Source organism: Cladophialophora immunda (assembly GCF_000835495.1).
Source record: "Cladophialophora immunda strain CBS 83496 unplaced genomic scaffold supercont1.7, whole genome shotgun sequence".
NCBI lineage: Eukaryota > Fungi > Ascomycota > Eurotiomycetes > Chaetothyriales > Herpotrichiellaceae > Cladophialophora > Cladophialophora immunda.
In genome coordinates, this window is record NW_015622547.1 from 2,168,187 (window position 1) to 2,187,052 (window position 18,866).

Genomic DNA, 18,866 nt, shown 5'->3' on the forward strand with positions numbered 1-18,866 from the left:
ACGAAGACCAATTCTCCCTAACGAGGGCAGAAAGCCCTCGGTCAGCCACCCCGTTCGGCATCAACACCTTTGATTCATAAGACTGGGGGCTTACCTCCCAGTCGGGGAAATTGGAAGCGGAGTATCTGCTCATGTGGATGTCCTCATCCGGAGCTGCGAGCGCTGCTGCAGGCTTTGTCCATAACGGTGGGTTGGCAGGAATGTTGAGCTGCAATATAGACGCCGGGGTCAGCCACTGCGCTTTCGAGCTCAAGAATCTGGGGTCATCTGTACTTTTGCTTCCTTCGCATGGCTTCTGTAGTTCAATCCCACAGAGTATATAGGCTGGTCTTTCCGCGGAAGTGGAGGGAGAAGCTGATATATCGTCCAGCTGGTCAGCAAGTCACAGGGTGAATGCGATTTCTAGTTCATGAGATGGTCGGGAGGCTCATTACCCTGCCCACCGTCGTGGTCACTTTGCCTTTGCCTGCAACAAGATCGTCGAACGAAGAGTAAGCCTGGATGGAAGTTCCTGGTTCTGGGATCGCTGCAGCTTCAACCCCCAAGTCTGCAAAGTACTTTGCTGTTCCCTGCTCCGCTTCAAAGCAGATCAGTCTCGAAAATGGCGCCATGGTGGTCACCGAGTCTAGTGTTTGAGGAGAGGTGATTCGGGTCGGCCAGCCGCGCGTCTCATACAAGTATCAGTGACCACGGCGCTGAGGATGAAACTCATGCTCCTGTGCGAGCCACCACCCATCCCACACCGAGGCTTTAGAACACGCAGCCTCAGCTGTGGCCGGCCATCAGATATCGCCGTGCCGCTGATGTGCCCCGTATTTCCTCAGCCTTGCCTGCTACTCCCGCCCACTTGCCGCCTCATCCGCCACAAACAAATCCTCTGTAGCCAGCACGCAACTTCAGGGCTAACTCTTCCAGAAGCATCGTGACACCTCCAACATCATCATGCAATGTGTTCTAAGAGCACCTTGGATGTGAAGCCATGCTTTTTGCGCCTCGGACGAGGAGATCAAAGCATGAATCCTCGGCCTTCATGGCGGGCTCGATGCGCTGCCCTGGTCCCGCATTGTCCCACCGTGCCAAGACGAGTAACAACTGCTCGCACTCCCCCAAGGCCCTTGTGCGCTTCTAAGATGCCTTATATCCTCTACGAGTAAGATGTATTAAACGTCAACGATGCTAATGAATGAACTTGGATGTATTTACCATTGATCTCGCATCTGCAGTCAAAGGCAGAAAGTCTGGTCATGACTGGAACGACCAACTACCCAGGAAGCCCGGGTACCGGCACACAACCGGCATACTCGCCGTGATCTCTTGCCCGCCTTCTCGCTCTCAATTACCCTTACTGGGTTGCGGTGATGAAACTCACATATACTTGGAGGCACTGCAGACGTCAACTTGTCTCTCCCCGGAACGCGCCACCCATTCCAACCCCATTATCACAGGCAATTATGACCCTCCAGCCCTGCGGCTAAGTACTGAAGTCGCCATATTGGAATCCACCCTTATCAAATCCCTTTCTTTGCGGACGCGAGTCCCGGCGGCTGGGAGCATGCAATTTCAAGGGCTACTATCTAAATGACCTCCACTTCCAGATTTTCCGCTCAAGTTTTTCTCCCTCCAAAAACCATTCCATTGGGACTTACCTTGTGTAGAAACCTTACCGGCTCTGCTTTCGTAATGCATTTCTCAATTCCGCCGGCCTTGAAGTAGCCGCATATGTCCGTTTTTGGTGCTTCTCCACGACATATGGCGAATTCGAATAAATCCCATGGTTTCAACCAGCTTCTCATGTTTTCGGCCTAAAAGTTTTCGGTCGCCCTACACTTGCCCAGATTGACATCAAGCCTCGCGATGGAAACCTACCTCCAGTACCGTCGGATAGGGCGCACGATCCAGAGGCAGCTCGAGTCCGCCGACGGCGTGTCTGCACGCAACCTGCCATGCTTGTCCCGGCAGAAGACCAGAGTTGTCAATGGAGAGTCGATACTCATCGTCGAATGGGACGGGCCAGACGACCCGCTGAACCCCCGCAACTGGTCTCTTTTTCGTCGCCTCTCTGCTACATTCATCATCTCCTCGATCGCCTTCATGGTCGGCGCTGCGGCCCCGATTGACGCAGCCGTTTTGCCCCAAGCCGCGAGAGACCTGGGCGTGAGCGAAGTCACAGAGACACTGGCCGTTGGCATCTTCCTGATCGGTTTCGGCGCCGGGGCACTCATCTGCGGCCCGTTCTCCGAGGTCCTGGGCCGGAGCGGCACATATATGGTCTCCCTCATTTTCATGTGCATTTGGCTGATGGCGTCGGCCCTGGCGCCCAACATCGGCGCCCAGATCGTCTTTCGATTCCTGGCGGGCTTCAGCGGGGCGTCTCCTCTCGTCTGCGCGGGGGGGTCGGTGTCGGACATGTTCACCCCCATCGAGAAGACGTACGTGTTTCCTCTCTTCGCCTTCGGAGGGTTTCTCGGTCCGCCGCTCGGTCCTGTCATGGCCGCCTGGGTGCCCGGGTCGCCCTACCTTCACACGTGGAGGTGGGCTGAGTGGATCGCGTTGTTCACCGCCGCGGTCGTCCTGCTTTCGGCGTTTTTCTTCCAGCCAGAGACCTTTCCGCCGCTGTTGCTGAGTTGGAAGGCGAGGCACCTGCGCAGGATCACCGGCGACAAGCGCTACTATGCCGAGCACGAGATTGAGCGCATCCCGCTCTCGACGCGGCTGAGGGTTGCCCTCCCCAGACCGTTTATCATGGCCTTTACCGAGCCGGTGATTTTCTTAATCACGCTGTACATGTCGGTTCTGTACATCATCCTCTTCACGTTCTTTGACGGATACGACTTTATCTTCCGGGAGACGTACGGCCTTTCCCAGGGGATGTCGAACACGATCTTCCTGGGAATCGCCGTCGGCGTCTGCTTCGGCGGCGCCTGGCTGCCGTGGATGTACACGATGACCCAACGGGCCCAGGCGGCCGCCGAAGCGCGGGGCCAGAAGCAGTTCGACCCCGAAATCCGCCTGTGGTTCGCCATGCTCGGCGGCGCCCCCGCGATCCCCGTCTCGCTGCTGTGGATGGGCTGGACGGCGTACCCCAGCGTCTCGATCTGGTCGCCGATCCTCGCCTCGGTCCTCTCCGGCTACGGCACCATCATGATCTTCATCAGCTGCTACATGTACATCATCGACAGTTACGAGATGTACGCCGCGAGCGCGCTGACGTTCGCCACGCTGGCTCGATACATCATCGCGGGCGGCATGACGGTCGCGGGAGTGCCTTTCTACAAGAACCTGGGCGTGCATTGGACGTTGACCATTCTGGCGGCGTTGAGTGCCGTGCTCGCCCCGCTGCCGTACGTGTTCTACAAATATGGCTATGTGATTCGGCGAAAGAGTCGGTTTGCCGTGAGTCGCGCGGCCGAGGACGAGATCGTGCCCGTCCAGGACGAGTCTTCCGGTTCGTCTGCCGTGACCATAACGCCGGAGAAGAATCAAGACCTTGTGGACAGGCCGGTGACGATTAAATGAGCCTTTACTGTTGGTTTTGCAGGTGGCTGTTGATCACAGACCATGTCTGGTTTGGCAAGCGCTGTTGCTCGGCCATCGGCCATCGGCATATCTCGAGCGTTTGGGGAATTATCACGCGAACAATAAACATTTGTCCGACTTCGACAAAGCCGTTGTGCTTCGGATCCATGCCGGCTCCGACGGAAATATGGGACTCAGACATCACCAGTGTTTGGACTTATGGAAACGCCCAAGAGGTATTTGATGAGGGAAAGGCCATGGGAATTGTATGTATTACTATGCTACGATGCAGCGCGGGCAGTCTTCTGAGAAGACCATGAAAACCATACCAGGACTACGACCTTGAACCATCTCAAGAACCTGTTTTTACAACCATGAATATTGTTACACCTCTATATGGGCTTCATATCCTCCAGGTGAGCCCTTTTCGGTTCCTCCATTCTATTCAGGACGCAGAACGGAACAATCAACGACCAGGGCAAGTCTCGAGGCAGAGGAGGAAAGGAGCGGCAAGTCCTTATCGACACGGTACGCCGCGTGGTGGCATGCTCGAAAGTGGCTCCCCATCGTGGTTCAGAAACGCCATCACATATCAACTTCAGGCAAAGGTCTGAAAGACATGTGATGTGCCCTCGGGCTAAAGACAGGCAACAGCCGTAAGAGCGCAATGGACATCATGGCGGCTTTACTGTCCCATTTGATCCACGCCTAGGCGCAGTGCTGGGCCGTCGGTGCGTGAGATTCGTGCACGCCCAAACCGTGCGAGTGATGCCAACTGCACATGGGCAATAGGTGGGCCGAACTACCCAGATCGATGTCGTGTTGTCATTCTTCGCTCAGGACGGACGAGGACGGGGCTTCGAGGAGACAGCATTACACTGCTGCTTGTCCTGCACATCGAGTTTAATTGCCCGGTTGATGCACGGCCGAAGCGATGTAGGCCGATAGCTGCGCCTCTTCCTAGTGTCGTTTCTCAACTCGTGCTGCCGCGCAGGAGCGTCACTTCTTAAACAGCTTTTTCTCGACATACTTCTGGATGCGCTTGTCGCTCATGATGAATCCCGTGACGGCCACGCCCAGGAACAGCTTGGAGGCGGACGCTGCTCCGTTGGGATCCATAGTGCCCGGTTGCGTCGTCGAAGGCTTCGTAGACTTAGTAGCAAAGCCGAGTTCAGAGTAGCCGGGCGGCGGGCCTGACGGGAGACCACGATTCAAGGCTTCAGGCGACGCCGACTTGGATTCCGCATTCTCGGCCTTGATCTTCTTCTTCTTCTCCTCTGCTGCAGCTCTTTCCCGCTCGTCTTCTTTCTCGATCCACTCCTTGACCACTTCCTCGCCAGGAAACATTCTCCGCCTCATCGCGATCCAAATCGGGACGAGCAGCTTATGCAGCCGTTCCTCTTCCTTCCTCACCCGCTCGTCGACCCGGGCACCGGAGCTTCCCAACCAGCTGGCGCCACGCCACCCCTTGCCGAAATCACTCTGCACGCGACACCACGGGTGCGCGAAACGTGACCGGACAAAGTTCTGCGAGACGGCGCGGTAGTTCCCAGAAGTGCCCGGCGCCAGGAGATAAACTATGGGGCCCTGCTCGCGGAACTGCTTCAAGTCGACAAAGAACTGCTCGTGCGACTGTTGCGGGATGAGCAGGGCGGAGAAGAAGCGTGCGTAGTTGGTGTGGGAATCCGGAAGTCCGTGAATATACCGCTGCAGGGAGGGGTGGATGATGGGGTCGTCGTCTTCCGATTCTGGTGGCTGTATGAATGGTCCCAGAGAAGAAGACATGGTCGAGGTGTGACGTAGATGACAGTCTGCTTTCCTCACAGCTGTTTCAATACCGGGAAGATCCTCTTCGGGTATGTTTGGATTTTCGATGGGAGTTGTCTCAAGTGATCTGTTGTATGGGTTGACGGGATCTCCCGAGGACTCTGGTAAAATTCGGACAGTAAAAATTCTAGCGGCTGGTGAGATATGTTCAGAAGTTGGAGGGGCCTCGATATTGTATGTCCAGGCTGGATGGGTCAGTAAATTCCGTGGTTGAAAGGAGGAGTTGAGGTCCTCGGGGCCAAGGCTCCAAGACAGCCTCGTCTACGCGGCTGTCGATCGAACCCCGTGCCAAGTCCGCGCTATAGATTTGTAGGCATCTTGGACTGTGATCTGCATCAGTCCCCAAGGCTTGGTAGTTTCTGTTATGGGAACGAGTCTCAATATCAATCTCAATGCAGGCGACTTGGTATTAAGGGATGACGACGCTTTCAATCCGGGGCGAGACCAAGCTGATCGGATGAGGACGGGAGGGAAGACCGGAACGACCAAAACGAGGTCTTCTCGAAAATACTTCCCAAAGCTCCACAGAGGCTTCAATACTTCGGTGCTCAATGGGTAACGCCCTTCTCCATCAGGGCGGCACTGCTACAATCAACATAGGACATGGCTGGAAGTGTTGGACAAAGGTGAAAGGGGCAGTAATTCCTCAGCGCCAAGATCCCATTTTGATATTCTGGATCCCCAATTATTATCTAATCAGATTGACTTGGCTGTTTTGGAACTAGCTTCAAGATCGTCGCCACCAAGCTTCTTGCTGGCTGATGCTGGGACTTGATGCTCCCTTACGTTTCATCGACGGCCGATCTTTTCGGATCCTACTCAGAATATGCAAAAGGCCAAGAGACTGGGGAGGAACTCCCCTGGTGCAGCATCGGAGCACTTTAGCCCGGGCCGAAGTTCTTGGTACATGGATATGGAGCATGGAGCCCTCAGAAGGCTCGACATCCAGGAGAAAGTGCGGTGAGAGAGCGACAGGTCTCATGTGATACAGTCAGAGCCCCTTGCCCGCTGCGAGCCACACTTGACAGAAGTATCACGTAGGTTTACTCGGTTGGTTTGTGATGGTTTCTGGGCACTGAACCGTTCGTTTCGCAAACACCCGCCTGCATGCGGCAAACCGTGATCTCGTGAGCAATGCCAGACGAAACTTCTACCTGACCTTCCGATGGGGGACAATACGTAACCTCACAGTGCAGGGGATCATTGGCGCTCCATTGATCCGGTCCTCAGGTGCACGGGGTACTCATGGCGCTGCAGAGAGATAGTCGGTCAAAATTCCAGAAAGAAAGAGTGTGAAACTCGGAAGACGAAATACGATCTGTCGGACGCAGGTCGTTGACCTTTTGATGCCATTTTACGGTCTTGCTGGAGAATGAAGTCGAGCCAGAGGTTACTCAATCGGGGAATACAGCATACCGAATGCAGTGCTCGCCTTCCATTGGGGGGGCATTAGGCGCCGGTCGCAGCTTCGTCGACAAGCAGTAACTGTGTACATCTCATCCGGACGGCGTACAGTTGAGGCCACCAGGTACATCGGTCAATCCCGGTCTGCCTCTCAACGCAACCAGTCAGCTCCAGTGGCCAACACTGCAAATCGCAAGGAACCATGAACACGACTCGCTGTTTGTTTTCATCTTCGCACAAAGGAAATGGAATGTGTGCAGTGAGGGGTAGGAAAAGCAACCTCGGTCGATGAGTGGCGGACGTTGGTGGTCACAAGTTGCCGTCTGCTTTTCTCTCAAAGTGGTTGTTGCATTAGCCTTCTTTTAGTCCCCATTTAGACCCGATTTGGCCATCGCTCCTATTGGCTCTTCGAAAATGCCTCATAGTAAAAAGTCCGCTCTCGTGCGGAGCTGCGGGTCTAGACCCACCCCGTGCCCCACTGTCTGTGCGCTGCCATCTCGCCCATTCATATGTCGTATGTTGAGATCCAGAACCCGCCCAGGCCACTGACAATTTGTATTTGGTACTGTGAATTGTTGTGATATCCCGCGGTTCTTTGCATCTGCAGTCGTGGTCTCGTATTATTCACCTAGCTCTTGCAACCTCGTTTACCGATTTCATAGTGTGGAGGATGTTCGCTTGGGCATGCAGCTACTGTGCTTTCCCCACACTGTGGATGAATAAACTCCTTGCATAGCTGCACGATAGCTTTGTAGAGCTCTCTCAGAAGAGAGCAAGGTACGAGTACGTGCAAGTGCATTCAATGCCACATTGCTGATGCTGAGAAAGCATGCATCGCCGACTGTCAGAAGGCTCGTGGTCAGCCAGGTGGCCAAGGTTGCCTTGTGCTTCAGCTGGCTTATACTCGGTGTCACCGGTGCAAATGCTTCTAGAATCATTCTTGCAAGGAGCAAAGTAGCACAGAGCGCCTGTTCACCCTCGGACATCGCAGAAGGGGCCCCTGGTTTCATGCGAATGCGGACCGCTGTGGGTGTGTGCGTCAGGTGAAGAGATCTCTGCAATTGATGCATTGGGGCAAGCTGCCGAGCGTAGCACACGGTAGTGCCTGCGTTTGACTGGCTCTATAGTCCAACATCTCCATCGCACCTATGCAGCTCTCCCTGGTGAGCAGTGGGGGAAAGAATCAGCAATATGCCGGATGTAGCAGTGCACTGTCAGAGTATCATGTCATGTTTGTTGGTCTCGCGGGAGGGAAGAGATTGGAGGAATACGCTGTGGCGCTTGGTGGACTGTATCCGTGTCTGTCACGGTAAGACCACATCGCGCCGTGCGGCCCGCGAAATGGGCAACAAGACAATCAGTTTCCCCTGTGAGCATGCCAGGATCCCTGGGCAATCTTCCCAGAGTCGTGATTCAGCATCCTGTGGGATTTTTTCCAGGTGCCTATAAGCACCGAGTACAAGCGCGAGGATGAGTGTGCGTATCTTTTGGGAGGCTTGGAGGTTGACGTCATGTCAGCTGACGGAACAGGACGGCGTTCAGCCTGGTTGGAGGGGGACAGAGAAATCAAGCGCAAATGCAGGGAAGAGCTAAAGATGACGCGCGTTGAAACGCCAGGTCTCAGTTGGTACAATATCAGGAACCAAGTTCGATGTTGTATTAAGACACCGAAACCGCATATACTTTGTATACCAAGTAATGCTTGGTTTCGAATCCTCTCCACATGCAACGGATCACTCATCTTTCTCTCATGAGTGAGACTGACTGATGGACAAGCGAGATGCGACATACTGAGCCACCGCCTGGTTTGCCATTGGATTCATTCACAAAGCCAAGCAAGCGGGTTGGTAGTAATGAAAACGACGTGAAGCGGTGCCAAGTTAAGCTCTTCAATGATGTAGCCCGTCCCAGAACCTGATTTCGGGAGGGCAGGCGCCGTTTGACCCACGGCAGTTCATGGGTGGGCGAAAAAGGTTTGATCACAGTACCAAACAAATAAAGGCCTGGAAATGACAACGCGTTCCCGTTGGATAAGCGTTCAGATGACGCGCCAGCGTTCAATATGCATTCTGTCATATTGCGTCAAGACAGCGAAAATTCCCGGTCATGATGCCTGCAAGACCCAGGAACAAGTCACGAACCCTAAGGGTCCACGGGAAGTGCCCCATCGCAAAGGCACACCCGGAAATGGCCCCCTTGGCAATTTTGCCAATTGTCACTGTGTTGAATGTCACTGCAAAGATGATCTGACCGTGGCGACAGATGGGCATGCCGATCGAAGGGACACCAGTGCTTTGTTTCTGCCTCCTGACTCGTGAGACGCACCGTCTCCCAGCACACCGGCTGTCCATGTGGTGAGATCAACAAGGGGTCTGAGGTACACAAAGCATATAAAATTAGCACATCGGATTCGGAGCCTATACAGGCAACAAAGCGTGTCTCTGCGTGTACCGAGTGTAAGGCGGTGTACCAGGGCTTGTTGCTGGTTCATCGATCTCAAGCCATGAGGCAGGCACAAGGCCTTGATCAAGTACCCTGCAGTAGTTTTGGTCAATGTCTCCCTCTCTTGCTCTTTGCATTAGTATTGCGATTACACCGATCGATACCCAGTTGTGGAGGGGCGCAATTTCACCAGCGCACAAGGCAGCAGGGACCACCAAGTGGATAACTCGGGAGGCGAAAAGCCAAATAGAAAGCGAAGGCCATTTTGCTGGTTGGAGATCCCGTGTGGAAGTGAGGTCAAGTGGGCGGTTTCGAGTGCAGGATGATGGAGAGGTAGGCTAGCTTGGGGCGCCTTTGCCGCTGGGAGGATTGATCAACAGAGGGCCCCAAGTCCGAGATCTCGACGAGTTGCCGTTTCAGAATTAGCGGTGCGGTGGTCGGTGCTTGATGGTCGGTGGGTAGTGGGCTGTGTGGGTGGGATTTTGTTGGTTTTTTTTTTTTTCCAAGGCCTGGGATACAGCTGGCTAGTGAAGGGCTTTTCAGTAGTTGGGCGGGAGCCACATGCCTGCGGCGTTTACTTGGTACTCAGAGGTACGCAGCCAGAGGCACCAGTAAGGAGGAACAAGTTAAAATTGCAACCTAGGGGGCCCTCCATACCTACTTGGGGTGCCTAGGAACAAGTACCTAGCGGGGTGACCTTGGTACCTAGGGGGAACCCAACAATGAACAGCCCAACTGGAATCCGTCCAAACAACACACCTAATAGCTGAAATCCGTTGACTGTTGACTGGCTGGTCTCCCCCAGTGGCACCCCCCTCCTCTTCTCTGGTGCCCTTCTGGGTCCCGTCTGGCCTGGCATCTTCTGGCTGGCGGCTGCAAGTCTGGCTGGGTTTTTGTTTGTGTGTGTCTCTTAGAGACCAGGTACTTCACTCGCTGCCTCTGCTCACAAATCTTTTTCCTTCTTTCTCCAAATTTCTCTTTCTCGCCATCAAACCAGCCCATCCGGGTACCATTGGTGCCATAATTGGTGCCATCCCTCCATCCCTCCTCTCACCCTCTCTCTCTTCTCTCTCGCTTGCTGCTATTCCGGCTGCCCGCATTTTTTCCCTCATCTTTCACCCATTTCCTCTTCACCGTCGCCCTCTATTCACTCTTCCTCTCCAAATTTTCTTCCCTCTCCACTCCCGCTTCCCGACTGCTCCCTACCCCCCAGCGCAGAAGCACACCACCTGCGATTACTACTGCCTACTGCCACTTTCCGCCTTCGCCATCCTACATCCGTCTTCTTCCTACTGCTCCTCTCATCCAGCATCTTCGGTCTCTTGACCATTCTCCTCTCGTAAGCAATCTATTCTCATTTCGAATTCATATACCCGCATCTCTACTCACGCCCTTCAGTTCCCCATTTCTCGAAGTTCCGCCCTCGCAAAACCCCCAGACACCGCAGTCACCGCAGAAGCGCCACCTGCCGCGCCGCAGTCTTGACTGACTACCTACCACGCGAAGACTCTTCTGTTCACGCCTTACCACTCTGCTGGTGTTCAGAGGAATTGACTTGTTATAAATCACAAAATGTCGAAGTCCAATTTATAACAGCGGCGGTCCCTGTGGGCCAAATCAATATCTTTTTCCCGCCAGCAAAACAGTGCCAGCCGGCCACTGGTGTTGGTAGCGTTCTTGCCTGAACTCGATCGCCATCTGTGTTGGGCTGTGGGAAAACTTCCTGCAATCTCCTTCATTCCTCTACATTACCTTTGTCTGTCCTGGCTGCAGTCCAGATGGCACATCACCAGAAGCACCAGATGGACGCCACCCGAAGAAATTCAGCCATGCAGAGTCTACTCAAGATGTTTAATCTATCAAACGCCCCCACACTTCCCCTCGGTGACGACGAGCTCAGTGCGGACGCCGACGAACCGCCGGACGACCAGGTATCCCCACTGACCATCGTCCCCACGCGAGAGGCTCTCTACCACCGATCCAACGCTCCTCCGAACACTCGCCGCGAGTCTCTCCTGACTCGTGCCATCCGGGCAGAGTCCAATCACGAAGATGATACGCATAAATTGGCCGATCGTGGATTGTCAACGACGTCCTCTCACAGCACGGCGAGCATGCCCTCGACCGCGGAGTTGACGAGTGACGGGGACACCAGCCAGTCGCGGTCAGCGACACCCAGTCCACCACCCCCGTCGGGACGTTTCGGCCCACTCCTCAATCTCAAGAAAACAAGTCCCAAAGTGGTCATTGCCCCGATAACGAAGGACGAAAGGGTAGCAGTGGCAGAAGTCGGCGAAGCAGCGGTTGAGAAGACACTGGGCCGAAAACGTTGCATCATGTTTGCTTGCGGAGGCACAGATTCCGAGAAGAGCAAAGACAGCGTGAAAGTGAGCAAGCAAAAGCCATTGACCGAGCAACCTGAGGCTCCCAAGCGGAAGTGTGCAATCACCTTTGCTTGCCCCTCGCGAACAAGCACAAACGAGCCAAAAAGCTCTCCCGCCAAGTTACGAGCTGAATCAAAGATCACACGTCGCCCATCTCCCGCCCCCTTCCGGCGCAAGTCCACTTCGGATTCTGTCGACCTCACCGGTCACTCTACCGATACGGCCAGGGTAGTTAGTCCCGAGAAAGCGAGACCTACCCCACCCTCTCCGAAGGCGACCTTTCATGAATTCGCCGCATCTCAGGATGAGACCGACTCATGGGTGGACAAGCCCGAGGTTCATAAGGAGAAGCTCACCCTTGATGATTGCATGAAAAAGGAAAACCGCATCCGGCAAATCGGTCGCGAAGCGGAAGAGGAGGCGGAGGAAGAGGAACGAGAACAGGAGGAGCTTGAGAACGCATCTGAGGATGAGTACAATGACAATGAAGACGACTTCGCCCCATCCGATGACGGCTCCGACGGTGGCAATGAATCGGACGACGAAGGAGGATTTGCCAGCTCTGATGAAGAAAGCGATGGCGGCTCTGAGTATAGATTCTGGGCGCCTTCCAACACCGGTGTGGCCACGAACAGCGAGCATCTGAACATCAGTCATTTTAGCGCACGACGACAGTCTGAGGCCAGTTCTGTCGAGTCCTTGATCCGGTCCAGCACGCCGCCCATCCATTCAATGATGAAGCAAGCTGGAAGACGTCGCAACAATGCCTTGAAGGTGTCGAGGATGAGACCTGGCACACCGGAGCTGCCCGATAGCACCGACTTTGTTTGTGGAACGCTTGATGAGGATCGTCCCTTGGAGGCCGCGTATATCTCTTGCCGCGAGCAGAAGAAGCGAGAGAAGCACATCCCCATCCCACAGGATATTGATCCCAGCTTCCCAACGACTGATCCGGAAGACAACGAAGAAAACAGCGACGAAGAAGAGCTCGACGAGTCGCAGGAAAGTTCGGACGGTCCACGGTGGCTGAAGGATGGATTTGCCGATTTTGACGAGGAGCATCGTGGACGCCGGAAGCCGTCGTTCACCATGCCGATTGCTCATTCGCCCTCTCCACCTCGTACTGCGTTCGGCGGAAGAGTCGGTCGCTGCACTCTCCGCTCGCCACCTCCTAGGCACGCGGTTGCACGGTCACCGCCGCCCCGGAAATTGTTTGGGCATTCTCCCACCAGACTCAGGTCACCTTTCCCGTTAGCTAAGTTGCGTTCCCCTCGAGGCTCGCCGACCAACGCCGGTATCCCGACCAGGATCAATCGGAATCCAAGAGGACTCGCTCAACGCCCGACAATGGAGCGGACAGCGTCGCTTCCAGACACTCCTAATCCATTCTTCAAAAACTTCCATATTGGCAGTCCTTCCATCTCCAATATTGCATCGGGAGCTGTCACACCGGCTGTTGAAGAGCCGCCACGTCCGGACATGCACGTTCGTGGGCCAGTCGACATTGTCGCCGGGCTTGAAAAGAAACGCCAGAAGCGCAAAGAAAAATATTGGCGCCAGCATTGTCGTAAAGCGGCCAAGGAACAAGCTGAACGCAAACCGGTTCCGGGTCGTGGAGCGGAAAGGATGAAGGAGCTTGGTCTCGAATGTGCTGAGCGGACCAAAGGCTACGGCATCGGACAGCAGACCCAGCTGGTGCTTTCACTTTGATTCCCTTTACAAACCTTTACACATATACTGTTTTATTTGTCGACCACTTCTACTCGGGCTTACTTGAGCCTCTTTGAACATATATCGATGCCTGTTTGCGCTCGAGTATGACGAACTTTATGACGGGTCTGGGTGGGAGCGACATGGGTCATTACACAGCCTGCATACCATTTTTCACACGATGACGGTTTTGGGATTCAGAGGGCCTTTATGCATAGCACTGGCGTCTGTCGCGGGAGGCGAATCTTTGCGTTGTAAATATATGACATGACCATCAGCATGGTCCCCAGATATCAGAATAGCTCTCTCGAGTGGCAGACTCGATTGTAGAGCGTGATATGCACAAAGCAGTATTCTTGTATTTGTCTTTCTCCTTTCTGTTCATCAGGTCCTGACAGTAAGTCCTCAGGCCATTCTCCCGACTTGCTCGATCTCGTGAGCAGTGATGGTCACGTGGACGTCATCACGTGAAATGCCTCAACGGAAGACTAACCCCGAGTATTATTTGGGATTCTTTCTCTTTTAGGAACTTTTCATACGGTGGCACCCCATCACCTCACTACTGCCGTGAGATCTGGCCGAGTGCCTCCATCATTTCTTAATCTCGTTGTCTGCCCTCCTCGTCCGTTCTGTGATTGCTTTTTCGCAAAGAAATCCTCCACGTCCTCACAACTGCGAATATGTGGATCATCAATTGGTGTATGTGCAGCGGAATTCCTGCGCTTGTGCAGAGGACAGACTGACCTGATCGCTTTATCACTCTAGTCTACGATATCCTCGCCTCTCTAGGCCTCCTCAACAAGCATGCCAAACTCCTCTTCCTCGGTCTCGACAATGCGGGAAAGACGACATTATTACACATGTTGAAGGTGAGAAGACACCGGAGCAGCAATCTTTGGAATTCATGTGGTGCGGAGCTGGATGAGAAGAGATCGGGTGGTGCCAGGACATCATGCAACATTGGCTTGATCACGACTTTCGAAGAACTCAAGTTTTGGACAACGTTCGAGCATATGGGACTCCAATGCTGACGATGCGTGCTATTTGACAGAATGACCGAGTCGCGATCCTCCAACCAACGTTACATCCTAGTACGTACTCCCCTGACGTTTGAGCCCCAATCCAGTGTCATATACTCACAATCTCTGGCACAGCCTCCGAAGAACTCGCTATTGGCAACAACAGATTCACAACTTTTGATCTAGGAGGTCACCAGCAAGGTACGTTGGGCAACATTTCCCAGAAGCTATGGCGTCGCAGACGGGTGGACTGAATCTTGAACAGCACGCCGGCTTTGGCGCGACTACTTCCCCGAAGTATCGGGCATCGTCTTCCTCGTTGACGCAAAGGACCACGAACGTCTGCCTGAAGCCAAAGCCGAACTCGACGCCCTCCTGGCCATGGAAGACCTCGCAAAGACGCCGTTCCTGATATTGGGCAACAAAATCGATCACCCGGATGCCGTGTCAGAGGACGAATTGAGACACCAGTTGGGTCTGTACCAGACCACGGGGAAGGGCAAGGTGCCGCTCGAGGGGATCAGGCCGATTGAGGTGTTTATGTGCAGTGTTGTCATGAGGCAGGGTTACGGAGAGGGGATCAGATGGCTGGCGCAATATGTTTGAAAGATTGCAGAGCAGATGATGCATAATGACAGAAAAGAGGCGATTTCGACAGTCTCCAGCGACCGATACATTTCATCTGTCGAGCCACAATCCCCATAGTCCTTTGTCACCGTTCGTCAGGCAGGCAGGCAGGCAATCAATCAAGTCCAATTCATCAGACCCATCCATGCATCCATCCCTGCATTCATGACGCATCAACGCATTCAAGACCCCTCGAGCAGCAGACAGGAATCAATCCGACAAGCCACAATTCCCCTTTTGCATCAAGATCCCGACCATTTCAACGCCGTCAAGCACCATGCCGCGAGACGATACCAGCCCTTGATTTCCTTCCACTGCGCTAGCTAGCTGCTGATAGGGAATCCAACGGAATAAAAGAGACAGAATAGAAACCCCGAAGAGGAAAGGGAGAAAGAAAAAAAAAAGGCCCACATGAGACGAGGATGAACGACCCACAGAGAGAGGGGGGGGAGAGAGAGCGCGCGAGATGGGAAAATCCAACCCAAAGAATCCAAAAGTAAACAGAACGGGGCCCGCCCAAATTCTCAAGAAATCCAAGAAAGAGACAAGCGAGAGCGACAAAGAGACAGAAACCCCCAATTGTTAGATCGAGGAATGAAAATACAAGCCGTGTCAAACTGATGGGTTGAGAGCACCCTCCAAACCACTCGCAGAAAGGGGGGGGGGAGAGAGAGAGACAGATGTACCGAGTACATGCCGTCCAGACTCGACGCCACTTGATATCTATGGTATCTACCTATCTGGACACCTAAAACGTAAGTCTGAGGTCTGTTCGAGGAGATCAGTATGTATCCATCCAGATCACACTGAAGGGAAAAAAGGCGTGTGATGTCCCTAGCATACTAGGTATATATATCCACGGTCTCGGCCCTTCAACGATCTATATGTATGCATGCATATATGCACCGCCGCAGATGGATGCACAGTCGCTCGTGTAATGCTCTCTTCACGTCTCCTCTCGCTTTTGCCTCTTCTCTCTACCCTTCTCCTCTGACCCGCTGGCCAGGACCGCGACGGTTTTGACTTCTAAGTTGCTTGCTCAGCATGTTGTTGATCCCCGTGGCGTACATGTGTAGTTGAAAGCCTGGGCTCGAGCCACGATGAGACACGGAACAGAAATGTTGGGTGACCGAGCGACATTCAATCGAATGCTATAGTGTGCGCTTGGCTCACCTTGCCGTGTTCTTCTATTCTTGGTTGATAACAAGACATTTTCTATTTTGTACAATACTAGCAGACAGCAAAATCAAGGCGCCGGCAGTATACTACTATTTGAAGTCATCTTGATACAGAGGGAGCGGATTCAACTGCTAACTTGATGCATAACTGCTCTGCGTTGTGTCGTGTGGTATGATCTGCTTTATTCTTGTTCTGCACCGTGCATTCAATCATTCCATGGGCGTCTCTTGTCCATCCTTCGTCACCGCATCGAAAAGGCATGAAAGCAAAACCCGTCATTTGCGTGGTACATTTGGAATGGGGGAAAGTAGTCTCGCCTTGCGCCCTGCGCTCCAGCAACATCTCTTTTCCTTCTTTCGCACAGACAACACATATCTGCACGGACACAGCGAACAGGAGGTCAAGTTCTGGTGGTCAAAAATGCAATTCTCCACGTCTCATGCACCACAACCCCATTCCACGAAACGTCACGATCCGTAATCCCATTTCCATTGTAAGCCCATGAAAAAGTAGTAGATCAACTCGCCCTTGAACCTCGAATCGACCCGATACATTGCCGCCGCGTTGTGGTGATGACTGGTTTTGTCCACTGTTGATACTGGGGACTGGCGTCCGACCTCGAAAATTGACAAGTCGGAGGCTAGTCAACGTATTGATGAAAATGAGCAAGTGTGAAGTCTTTCGCAGGTCCAAAAAAGATGAGATGTCCATGGGAGCGTGGAAAATATTAAGTGGTGGCGGTTGGTCGCATGCTTCGGAACCGGAGGGAAAGGACACTGGTCGAGTGCAAGACCGAATCGAGGGGGAAGCCAGAAGGTGACCCTATCTTCTTCCAAACCTGCTATCAATGAGATCGAATCAGCCCGAGTCGAAGGGACTAGGTTTTGAATTTGCGAGACGGAGGAGTGGACCCGCTTGGGCTCTTAGAGCCATACACGTACTTTTGTTTCTTCTCGGCAGGTTTGAGAATCTGGTAAAGATGAGAGTCAGTAAGGACAGGTCGGGGTTTGGTAAGAGGAGTTCAAGTCATTTGCGCCATACCTGGAAGGAGCAAAGTAGACTTTCATCTACGCTCATCATGGCACCAGCATTGTCAAACTCGCCACAGTAGTTTGGAGCGCTGAATAGGGTGACCAGTTGTCGCTTGGAGAAGAACTCGTAACCGTCTTCCACCACTTGATGTGCACGACAGATAAGGTCCATGTCATGTTTTTGTAGGAACCGTGACACGACATCGGGTCCAAAGGTGAAGGAGACGCCACGGTCATTCTCGCTCCAGCCTGTGATATCCTTGTCCGGGTCTGACCAGAGCAAATCGCAAAGAAGGCCGCAGTCGGGAATCTGTCATGCGTTAGCAGGTTCAGTACATATAGCACAAAGTGAAGGGCGGTGACTTTGCCAGGGAGGAGGAATACTCACGTCTGTTGGTCGCATGACACGGCGTATTTGCTCCATCGAGTTCAGATCTGGACTCAAACCTCCATGCATGGTGAAGATCTTCTCGTCAATGATCGCAGCAATAGGCAAGCAGTTGAAGCAGTCCGTAAATGTCTTCCATAGCTTGATGTTGTATCGACGTTTGCACTCATCGTAGAAGCCATAGATACGGTTGATGGAGGCACACTCGTGGTTGCCACGCAGAATGAAGAAGTTTTCAGGGTATTTGATCTTGTAGGCCAGAAGCAAACAGATGGTCTCAAGGGATTGCTTGCCTCGATCCACGTAATCCCCGAGGAAGAGGTAGTTCGCTTCGGGAGGGAAACCGCCGTACTCGAACAGGCGAAGAAGATCGTAGTATTGACCGTGGATATCGCCACAAATCTACGACAGTGATTGTCAGTCCGAGGCCTGCACGCGGCGAGGATTGTTATTCACGAGAGGAGCAAATCGTACCTTGATGGGGGCTTCCAGCTCGAGCAATATCGGCTGGGAGATGAAGATTTCTCGTGCCTTTGTGCACAGATAGCGAATTTCAGCTTCGAGCAGCTGAACCTGCTTCCCTGGTCTACTTCCTCTGACCTCTAACAGGCGATCGATGACAGAATCGAGGTCCACCTCATTTTGGTCGGCCATGGTGGGATCGCCGCGGGCGGGGCAAGGGGGTGGAAGGGAAGGGCGGGCGGCGACCAGGTGCGGTCGGAAGAGGGAAAATTCAAGGAAATCGATGTATCGAAGGACGTGCAGATGGTAATGCTAGTCTGCTAAAGAATAATTTCTGTCAGTCTGGGATGAATTTCTGGTAGGTGGTGAGTGGCAGCTGACGCAAGGGACTAAACCGGGGGGGGGAGGGTATGTACCAAAATTGAATTTTCGACCCCGAGGCAGCCAACAAACGGGCTCAGCGAGAGGAGTCCCAATTGGACTTGAAGAGGGCGGGATGAGGATCGCAGGGGACAAGGACCTTCAGCAAAGAGAGGTGTTGTTATCGTGGCGGATGTTAGAGGGATCTGTGGCACAATGAGGCAGGGCTGAGGAGGGTATTCTCGGCGCAGAGCGGGCAACGCAGTTGGATTCGTGAGCAGGGCACAAGTTGACACCGTACGATTTTTCTTTTTGCAGACAGTGGGTCAATGTCAGCGAGGAAGGGTGGGTTCGCAGTGCTCTGAAGAATGAGGATGGAATGAATCGAATACTGATCGCAGGGCGATTGATACAGGCGAAAGGTGAGGTGGACTGCGGTCGGATGAGAAAACGCAGTGCAGGTTTGCGGTGGTTATGGGATAAGATGGGCTGGATGAGTGGTCGGTGGATGGAGGGA

At 53.5% G+C, this 18,866-nt stretch overlaps 5 protein-coding genes across 6 annotated transcripts; 3 read left to right on the forward strand and 2 right to left on the reverse strand.

Moving 5' to 3' along the window:
- Positions 1-1,756: 1,756 nt before the first annotated feature.
- On the forward strand, positions 1,757-4,585 carry PV07_11499 (uncharacterized protein). The gene has a single exon (XM_016398942.1). The coding sequence runs from the start codon at positions 1,855-1,857 to the stop codon at positions 3,514-3,516; it is 1,662 nt and encodes a 553-aa protein (XP_016243504.1). The 5' UTR covers positions 1,757-1,854; the 3' UTR covers positions 3,517-4,585.
- PV07_11500 (uncharacterized protein) lies at positions 3,765-5,957 on the reverse strand. Its single transcript, XM_016398943.1, has one exon. The coding sequence runs from the start codon at positions 5,299-5,301 to the stop codon at positions 4,516-4,518; it is 786 nt and encodes a 261-aa protein (XP_016243505.1). The 5' UTR covers positions 5,302-5,957; the 3' UTR covers positions 3,765-4,515.
- Positions 5,958-10,133: 4,176 nt separating this feature from the next.
- Positions 10,134-13,642, forward strand: PV07_11501 (uncharacterized protein). The gene is made up of 2 exons (XM_016398944.1): positions 10,134-10,528; positions 10,588-13,642. The coding sequence occupies exon 2, from the start codon at positions 10,968-10,970 to the stop codon at positions 13,281-13,283; it is 2,316 nt and encodes a 771-aa protein (XP_016243506.1). The 5' UTR covers positions 10,134-10,528; positions 10,588-10,967; the 3' UTR covers positions 13,284-13,642.
- A 185-nt stretch (positions 13,643-13,827) lies between these two features.
- PV07_11502 (small COPII coat GTPase sar1) lies at positions 13,828-15,760 on the forward strand. Its single transcript, XM_016398945.1, has 5 exons — positions 13,828-13,982; positions 14,049-14,152; positions 14,335-14,374; positions 14,438-14,503; positions 14,568-15,760. Exons 1-5 carry the CDS (start codon positions 13,964-13,966, stop codon positions 14,906-14,908), a joined length of 570 nt encoding a protein of 189 aa, XP_016243507.1. The 5' UTR covers positions 13,828-13,963; the 3' UTR covers positions 14,909-15,760.
- A 327-nt stretch (positions 15,761-16,087) lies between these two features.
- Positions 16,088-18,864, reverse strand: PV07_11503. 2 transcript variants are annotated; one of them, XM_016398947.1, is made up of 6 exons: positions 18,406-18,864; positions 18,002-18,309; positions 17,528-17,929; positions 17,150-17,449; positions 17,050-17,078; positions 16,088-16,946 (listed from the first exon to the last, which is right to left on the reverse strand). In XM_016398947.1, the coding sequence occupies exons 2-6, from the start codon at positions 18,179-18,181 to the stop codon at positions 16,931-16,933; spliced, it is 927 nt and encodes a 308-aa protein (XP_016243509.1). In that variant the 5' UTR covers positions 18,182-18,309; positions 18,406-18,864; the 3' UTR covers positions 16,088-16,930. The 2 variants fall into 2 exon arrangements, with proteins under 2 accessions (XP_016243509.1, XP_016243508.1); XM_016398946.1 differs by having other exon boundaries at positions 16,088-17,078.
- Positions 18,865-18,866: the final 2 nt, after the last annotated feature.

Coding starts and splice junctions, on each gene's coding strand:
- PV07_11502 (XM_016398945.1), top strand. Junction 14,375..14,437: donor CCAACCAACGTTACATCCTA/GTACGTACTCCC, acceptor TCTCTGGCACAG/CCTCCGAAGAACTCGCTATT. Junction 14,504..14,567: donor TCTAGGAGGTCACCAGCAAG/GTACGTTGGGCA, acceptor AATCTTGAACAG/CACGCCGGCTTTGGCGCGAC.
- PV07_11499 (XM_016398942.1), top strand. CDS start 1,855: ATGGAAACCTACCTCCAGTACCGTCGGATAGGGCGCACGATCCAGAGG.
- PV07_11501 (XM_016398944.1), top strand. CDS start 10,968: ATGGCACATCACCAGAAGCACCAGATGGACGCCACCCGAAGAAATTCA.
- PV07_11503 (XM_016398946.1), bottom strand. CDS start 18,181: ATGGCCGACCAAAATGAGGTGGACCTCGATTCTGTCATCGATCGCCTG. Junction 17,930..18,001: donor AGCTGGAAGCCCCCATCAAG/GTACGATTTGCT, acceptor TCACTGTCGTAG/ATTTGTGGCGATATCCACGG. Junction 17,450..17,527: donor GTGTCATGCGACCAACAGAC/GTGAGTATTCCT, acceptor AACGCATGACAG/ATTCCCGACTGCGGCCTTCT.
- PV07_11500 (XM_016398943.1), bottom strand. CDS start 5,301: ATGTCTTCTTCTCTGGGACCATTCATACAGCCACCAGAATCGGAAGAC.